This window comes from Plectropomus leopardus, chromosome 2, assembly GCF_026936395.1.
Source record: "Plectropomus leopardus strain MGB_pleo_1.0 chromosome 2, ASM2693639v1, whole genome shotgun sequence".
NCBI lineage: Eukaryota > Metazoa > Chordata > Actinopteri > Perciformes > Serranidae > Plectropomus > Plectropomus leopardus.
Genome location: NC_142177.1, coordinates 4,293,953 through 4,302,543, shown reverse-complemented (window position 1 = coordinate 4,302,543; position 8,591 = coordinate 4,293,953). Strand labels below are relative to the sequence as shown.

General features: G+C 40.0%; 1 protein-coding gene across 1 annotated transcript; it reads right to left on the bottom strand.

Annotated features, from left to right (window-relative positions):
* Nucleotides 1-520: 520 nt before the first annotated feature.
* On the bottom strand, nt 521-6,221 carry fezf2 (FEZ family zinc finger 2). The gene is made up of 4 exons (XM_042493955.2): nt 4,973-6,221; nt 4,448-4,582; nt 4,196-4,328; nt 521-1,200 (listed from the first exon to the last, which is right to left on the bottom strand). Exons 1-4 carry the CDS (start codon nt 5,735-5,737, stop codon nt 950-952), a joined length of 1,284 nt encoding a protein of 427 aa, XP_042349889.1. The 5' UTR covers nt 5,738-6,221; the 3' UTR covers nt 521-949.
* Nucleotides 6,222-8,591: the final 2,370 nt, after the last annotated feature.

Sequence of the window (8,591 nt, the reverse complement as noted above, 5' to 3'; positions counted from 1 at the left end):
GCTAAAAAGTTTAAGGAAGCCTGGGCACTAACTTCTTTAAGTTAAAACAATTTTTTTTTTTATGTAATGTAGGCATGATTTTTTGTTTTGTTTTGTTTGTGTGCACTGGCTGAATGTACTTAGGGACTGTACTTTATTTATCAGAGTAGAGGAATGGCTTCGGTGTGACTTCAAGTTTTTATTTTTTGTATCCCTCCCCGAACCTTCAAATGTTTTACCTCTGGCTGTTTCTGGCCGTGATAAATCATGTGATTTTGGAGATTTTTAAAGAAAACATGACTTAATGTTACTGTTTCCTGTTTTATTGTTTTGTCATTGCACATTTTACTCTGTCTAATTTGTGACATACTCTTATTTTGAAAGTGTCTTTGAATTTGTTGCGTTTTCTAAAATGCTGTCATGTCTTGCCCCAGTCAACTCAACCTAAAACAAATGTTTCTGAACTTAGTCGTACAACTTTCATTATTCATTGTTTTATTTTGAAATGCCTTCAAAAAATGGAAACAACATGGCTCAAACATTCAGTTTTCATCATAAGTTATAACTTATTTATTCACATTAACATTGTTTTTTTTCTGTGAAATACACAACATGGCAATGATTCACATTTTAAATAACATTTTTATTTCCATAACCTATTATTTACAGTTCCATCATGGAGACAGACAATTTCTCCCATTTTGGATGCGTGAAATGCAGGAAAAAATTCTATCAAAATCCCTAAAATATTCTCACCCAGTGTGAAGTATGAGGTGTTGTTGTAACTTCATGGTCTGTTCTGTATTGTGTCACTGCTGGAACTTTTTGATAGGATCCTACGTCCAATTTTATTGGACCACCCCACCTTCTCTCTCATTCAAAAAAAGTTTTCAACGAGGCCACAAAAGCAGGAAAGTCTGTCTGAGGCCTAACAGTCCGTGGTGGATGGTGGAGTGAGCAGCAGCGTGCCTCAGCTCTGCAGCTCTCTGGAGGCCTCTGTGGCCGCCGAGAAGATGTTGTCGTGCAGCTTCCTGATGTGTTTCTTCAGGTCGAAGTTGCGACAGAAGCCCTTGCCGCAGGTGGCGCAGGTGAAGGGCTTCTTGTCATTGTGCGTGTGCATGTGGAAGGTCAGGTTGTAGATCTGGTGGAAGGCCTTGTTGCAGATGGAGCACTTGTACTGCTTCTCCCCGCTGTGTGTCAGCTTGTGATTCTTGTAGTTTCCTGGGAAATTGAAAAAAAAGGAACAATGGATACATGCATGAAATAAAGTGAGGATTAGATGAATGAACACTCCTACTATGATTTTCATTAATGCTTGTGTATTGATGATTTATTATTATTTCCTGTATAAATGTAAAAAATTATATAAGAACACAAGTTGAGGTAATTTTTGTAACGACTGCACTTAATTCCTCTCAAATTCAGTCAACTTAAAAATCTAAGGCAGCTTGTAACTTTTTAAAATCAAAACCAATAGTCCCATTTCAAATTATAAAATTTGGGCAAAAAGTAGTAAATCCTCAGATTGAAGAAGCTTGAACCAGCAGTTTGGTATTTTCTTAAAAAGCACTTATCAAGACGGCAGCTCATTAATTTTAACAGCTTCAGAGTGTGAATGACATCACATCAAACTTCCTGTGGCTTCAAGTGAAAATGACATCCCATAACATGCATTTTCCTGTGTGGAAAAAACCCCCAAATTAAGACTTAACACTGAAAAAAGCAGTTTCTTTTCACTTAAAAAAATAGTGTCTGGGCTTCCTTAAAATTTTAAGCTGTTTAGGTAGTTAATAAGGTAATTTCGTAATGATTCAACTTGTCTTCTCAAATTCAGTCAACTTTAAGGCAGACTGGATGCTGACTTTTTTAAAAATGTTTTGTCAAAGATAAAACAAATATTTTATTTTCTATTTAGATAACCAAACATAACATTATATTTCTTGTCTTTGCAAAACAATGCATGGAATCACAATTTGATGAAACATGATCATTAATAACAATCACTATTCACCGCAGCTTCACTCCACTGCCAAAAAAGACAAAAAGAAAAACAAAAATATGAGCTGTAGAATTATTAGAAAGCCAATATGCACTTTAAAAAGCCTGTCTTGTTTTGCTTGAAATCATAGAAATCATCTGGATTATTTAAGGTTGATTTCACCTGTGTGCACTGCAATTTTCTTGACTTTTTCTAAAAACAAAGATATACAGCTGCACAAAATGTGAATGATATACCTAATTGGCAGAATGCTGTCCTGTAATTTACAGATGAAATAACTAAAGGGTCATTTATAAAGGAGGCTTAATCAAAACAGGAGGGGACAATGAGACACAGTCCTGTTTAGGGTTGCAACAGTATGAAATTTTCACGGTACACTAAGTGTTAATCCTTAACCCTTTAAAATATAGATCATTATCTGTTTTCCTGTGCCTTTTTAAACGTTTGAAACATGGAGCAAATTTGTGACTTCTTTCAAAAACATGGGGGAAAAAGGTAATAAGGAACTTGAGGTTCCAAGATAAGAGGTGACAAGATAATTAGTTTTCAAAATTAGCTAAAAAATAGAATAATTAGAAAATTTTCAAATAGGAAAGGAAAAATACAAAAAAAAAAAAAAACAACAACCCAATATTAATAATTATTATATTAATCAGAAATTATTATTATTCATATATATTTTTTTCCGGTCATGTCCTCTTTTGGTCCTTACACTTTTCTTTTTTCTGTTTGTTTTCTTTTTACAATTTTTTTCTGATTTTTGAAGTTGCTCATTGCCTTCTTTTCATGTTTTTGAATGAAATCAGGCAAATTTCATGTTTCAAGGGGGTCAAAAGAATGAGAAAAGAATGGTCTTTTTTGGAAAAAATAAAAATAAATAAATATTAAACCAAATAAAACTTCAGTCCATTTTTTAAAGGAAAGTATGTTTAAACATTCTCCCAGAAAATATCAAAATAATAAATAGCTAATAAAGGTGATATCATCTGTTGAGTTGCATTTTTTTCCAATACCATATGCAAATATATGCAGGGTTTGATAAACATAAATTTTCATACCGGTATACCTTGAAACCGGTACAATGCTGCAACCCTGCGGTGGGAATCTTGTAAGAAACTGAGGATGGTAGAGGCCTATTTTCCCTCTCTTTTCTTTTCCCCTACAAGGTCAGCAGTTCACAGTTGAAGTTAGAGCCTCCTCTGTCCCTGTGCGCGGCCCAGCCTTCATTAATCAGAGTTTTGTACGTCGAAGTCAAGAAGTTGTCAAACTTTGTCAAAATCAAGCGTGGCAACAACTCAACAAAAAAAGGCCCCGTTTTCCAACTTGGTCGAGGTCTGAGCAGCTGACCCAGAGCAAATGCTGCCGTCTTCAAGGGAGAATTAGTCCGTGCAAAGTGACAGCTCTGATTTCCACTGATCGCATCAGGAGCATCGCTGGGCCTGCAATTATTCGCCCTTTCATTCCCCTCACTGGCAAATAAGAGCAGCAGCATATGCTTTCGCTCCTGATAACATTTATTTCAGCGGCAGATAAATCCCTAGGATTCCTTCACAAAGAAAAGACTACGAATGAAGTATGAAGCTGGCATTATTTATGGGGGGAGAACTGTTTCCTTAAATGCAGTGAAATTACTACACATGCTCATCTATTTTAATATCAGTCCAACAATGCACGAAAAACCCGAATATCATTACAGCGAGAAAATATCGGCTGCAGCATAAGACTGAGTATAACATGAGGAGACAGGCAAAATAAAAAGTCAACCAGAAGCAGTGCAGGAATTCCTCAACTCAACGGGGCATTTCTTCTCTTACAGAATCCTAAAATTTAAATATTTAGTCTTAGAAATAGATATAATAATATAAGCATACGCGAACCTTTTTTCCTTTCGTTTTGAAAATATTTTTTGGGACGCAACAGAAAAAAATAGATACCACTTTTTCTATTTGTATACACACGCTTTGGAGTACAGGCACACTAATCTGCGGCATATAAGGCCAGTTGGGATATTTTAAACATTTTAGGGACAACACAAGGACAACAATAAAAGCTAAAATAAATTCAGAATTCTACAGGAAAAAAAACTAGTAAAAGCTGGACCGGCAGCTCTTAGCTACTATTTTTTTTTCTGTAGAATTATGTTTGGAATAATAATTCTCCTCGCAGTTCGCGCCCTTAGGGAGTATTTTAAATATACTATCAGAATAATTTATTTACCTTTCTGGTGGAAACCCTTCCCGCAGAACTCGCAGACAAAAGGTTTGTACCCTGCGTGGATCCGTACATGAGTGTTGAGAGTGGAGCTTCTGTTGAACGCTTTTCCACACTGATTACATTTATGAGGCTTTTCCTGGATAAATTACAAAGGGCAAAAAATATGTTAAAACGAAATAAAAAAATCGAGGAAATTTTAAAGACGGAAACTGATCAAGAAATTAAAGGGGGGAACATCCATGTGCGCAGCCTCACCTGTGTGTGGATTATCTTGTGTCTGCACAGCGTGCTGGCCTGCCGGAACCCTTTACCGCACACTTTACACACGAAGGGCCGGGCCCCGGTGTGCACCGGCATGTGTCTGGTCAGATTGTAATGTGCGTTAAAAACCTGCGATGGATAAAGAAAAAAAAAATACATCGAGGATGTTGTTCTTAATAGTTCTGACAAAAACACCAACGATTAAATAGTGCGAGTCAAATTTGCTGCGTAAAAATGATTTAATTTAGATCATATCTGGATCTGGAACATCTGGTTGCTGCTGAATTATTCTTTGTTTTAGTGATTTTTTTGTTTAAAAATAAATTTTCGATTTAGTGTAAAACATCGACAGATTTTTTTTCATTTTTAATATTTAATAAAATGATAAATCCACATTTTAAGCATCTAGTTTAATTTTGAAAGTCCAAGTATATAGTGGATTTAATCATCTATTTTTTCTAAAATTGCATCATTAATTCTTATTAATTTTAATATATATTACACTGAAAAATAACTTACCTTTCCACAGACTTCACACGTAAAGTTTTTGGGTTTTCCGTCTGCTGCGCTGCTGCCGCTGCTGCTGAGTTTGCTGTGCGTTTTGACGCCGTTCTTCTCCGCGCTCAGGCCGTGGTTCTCCTTCACGATCTGGTCCAGTTGCCCCGGCAGATGTTCCTTGTGCGGATACTGAGGTGTGGGCAGCTTGTCGGTCCCCACGCCGGCGAGTTTGGCGTTCTCCAGCAGCAGCAGTCTGTGGTGCGCCGACAGGGAGGCCTGGGCCTGCGGGTTGGAGAACCAGTGTCCGGCCAGCAGCTCCGACTGCTGGTACGCAGAGTCCAGGTAGTTGAGATAGTAGAGCGAGCCTCCGCTGGGCACGGCCACGGCCTGGTGGATCACCTGCGGTTTCACCACCCTGCTGCCGGTCGTCAGCAGCGGCTGCTTCAAGCCCGGGTCCGCTTTACCGCACATGCCGCAGTTCCCTTTGCACGGAGCGGCTGCGGAGCCGCAGAAAGTCCCTCTGAAGCTGGCCCTCCACAGCTCCGAGTAGTTCATGAGCGCCTTGGCTTGCAGGTCGTAGCTGAAGGGCTGCAGCGGGATCATGCAGGGGATCGGGGAACACAACCCCAGCAGCTTCTTCCCTTCCGCCCGCTCCTCCGCGCTCCCCTTCGGCTCCGAACTCTTGGACATGATCCGGTCTATGGAGAAGGCGAGGGTCTTGGGAGCCGCGGACGGTCCGGTCCTTCCGCAGGACATCATGGTCTCCAAGGAAGCAGAACTTGCCATTTTGTTGTTGTTGTTGTTTTTGTTTTGCAGCAGAACTTGGTGTGAGCAACTCCCGGCGAACAGTCCGAGCCGCTCCTCCTGCAGCTGCCCCGCGTCTTTTCACTCTACTGAGCTCCCAGCAGCAGAGACAGGAGGACACATCAGTTTAATAAGCACCTTGCTGTCACAGTGTCACGCATTTGCATTCAAATGGCCATCCCCCCTGCAACAACAGCACCCAGGGGTGATGGATTAATGCTCATTAACTAGTGCACACAAAATTAACAGGACATTACAGAGCTCGTTAAGAAGAAGGAGAGGGCAAAAAAAAAGACACAAAAAAAAAATGTTGTAGTCGGAGGAGCTGGTGTAGAATGCGGGAGCATGAAGTTGAGTCGGTGTTGGAGTTTACCTCTGCACCGGTCAGAGGGTGAGTGTGGAGAAACCAGCAGACTGCTCCGTGTCTCATGTTGGCAGCGCCGCCCCTCCTCGGCACCGCGCAGCACCGTCTGCTGACATCAGCGGGCACCCAAACTCTGCGCTGCTGACAGCGAGACGCCTCCGTCAACCTCAAACACCTCCCGAAAAATTTAGGGGTGATATACACTCCTAGAAATAAAGGTGCTAACTAGAACCACACGGGCATCTTTGGCTTATTCAGGAGAATCCTTTTTGATTTCTTGTACAACCTTTTTTAATTGGAATCCCCTCAGAGGGCTCTACCTAGAACCTAACATAAAGGGTAATACCTATAATCACATGTAAAGGTTGCGCCCATTACCACCTATGAGAGATTCTACAGAGAACCCTTTTATTGTGTCATGGTTCCATCCAAAACCCTTTCTGAGGGTTCAATCCAGAGCCCTTCCTGCTTTTAAGGGTTTTTTTTTTCATCCAGAACCCACCCAAGGGATTCTACTGAGAACCAATTTATATTCCAAGGGTTTCATTTAGAACTCACCCAGGACGTTCTACCAAGAACCCATTTATATTCCAAGAGTTTCACCTATAGCCCACCCAGGGGATTCTGTCGAGAGGCCTTTTTATATTTCTTTTTTAGTGTTTTTCATCTAGGACCCGCTCAGGAGGTTCTACTGACAACCCAATTACATTCCATCTGGAACCCATCCAGGGGAATCTACCAAGAACCCTTTTAATAGTCTGAAGGTTTTCTCCAGAACCCACCTAGGGGATTCTATAAAGAACGCATTTATTTTCAAGGGTTTCATCTAGAACTCATTCCGGTTCTACCAAGAACTCATGTATATTCCAAAGGTTTAATTAAACACCCACCCAGAAGGTTCTACAGAGAACCATTTCATATTCCAAGGGCTTAATCTCGATCCTACCCAGGTGTTCTCTAAACATAGCAACTGACAACCTTACCCATAGATCTTTCTCCCACTACCTGTGGCTTTCGTTCTTAATGGAACTCTTAGTCATACAAAGAACCCTTTTTTTTTTTTTTTAAAAAAAAGGGGGGGTTCTTCAGAAACAGTTTTGGGTAGAACCTCTGTCTTGAAGAATTAACCTTTTTGGAACCTTTATTTCTAAGAGTGTATGTAAATAAATATGAAACCTCTAGGAAAGGTGAAAATATTCTCATCATCATCGTGGTGTTTTGGAGGTTGGAAAAGTTGTCCCTGGCTTTCATTTGCTTCACAACAGTAATCTTTTTCTTTTCACTTTGGGAAATGTTTTTGAGTAGAATGCTGCTAATCCTCAGAGATGGGATCCCTCCTTTTTTCCACACCGGCTTATAAACTTACTTACTATTTGGATAAATTCGAGGACGTTCAATTTCCACCTGTTTAAGAGCAGAGACTCCCTTTGGATCCCATTAAACGTTGTTCCTCCTTCCCTCTATTCAAAAGAAGCAATTTTCCAGAGCGATTCAAGGCTCAACTCAACGCGGGGAGGAGGGAGAGAGAGAAAGAGAAAACACAAGCTCTTTCACTTTTAGCCACTAAAGCACTGCGTGAACCTGGTTTTGTGTTTTTTTTTCTTCCTGAAATAGACGGACGGATTAAAGAGGGAGAGAGAGAGGAAAAAGAAAAGACTTAGCTCTGGACAGAAAGGACAAATGAAAAGAGAGGCTTTTTTTCCTCCTCTAAAGGAGCATACAAGCAGTTTGCTGGAATCCGCAGTGCTATGTGGGAGTTACACTGAGCAGCAGCCGCTCCTCTGTTCACCGCAAGGGCCGCGTTCAATTCATGTGTTTGCAGGCCATTTTACCTGAGGGACTCCCATCAAGACGCGGGGAGAGAGGAAAGGTCACGCAACACAAGGGAGGGCGGGGGGTTGAAGGGGTTGACTGAAAAACAACTATGATAATTACTTCTCCATCCAGATCTGTTATCAAATATTTATTTTTTTAATATGTCAAAAGAGGTTTGTTATTATCATTACTGAGCATTAACTTTAAATAAATAAATAAATAAATAGATAAATAAATAAATAATACCACTACAACAGCATTATAGGGGAGAAACTAGCAGGGGCATCTCAGTGGGTGGAAAGTGAGACCCACGGCCCACCTCCTCCTATTTGGTTTTATTTGAACATTTTTATCTCTAAGTAAAACGGGCCATAAAAGTGGCTGAATGAATTGGTTGAGAGACTGGACTTTTAAAAAAAAGTGAAAGTCTCTGAGGCCCCTTCTCACCATTTAAGGGTGCAAAATGGTTTAACCTGCAAAAAAAACGATTTAATCTGCAAAAAAAAAAAAAAAGACACTGTCATGTCTTTTCCAAAGAACTGGAAACCAGGGTTCCAAAAAAGAAAAGAAAGCACGAAAGGAAAGGGAAGAAAGCGAAAGGACTTTGTGACTGTATTTAGTTGCCATAACTTAATTACTAGTAGCTAAATAAGTCAG

Coding starts and splice junctions, on each gene's coding strand:
- fezf2 (XM_042493955.2), bottom strand. CDS start 5,737: ATGGCAAGTTCTGCTTCCTTGGAGACCATGATGTCCTGCGGAAGGACC. Junction 4,583..4,972: donor CGTGTGAAGTCTGTGGAAAG/GTAAGTTATTTT, acceptor TATCCATCGCAG/GTTTTTAACGCACATTACAA. Junction 4,329..4,447: donor ACAAGATAATCCACACACAG/GTGAGGCTGCGC, acceptor TAATTTATCCAG/GAAAAGCCTCATAAATGTAA.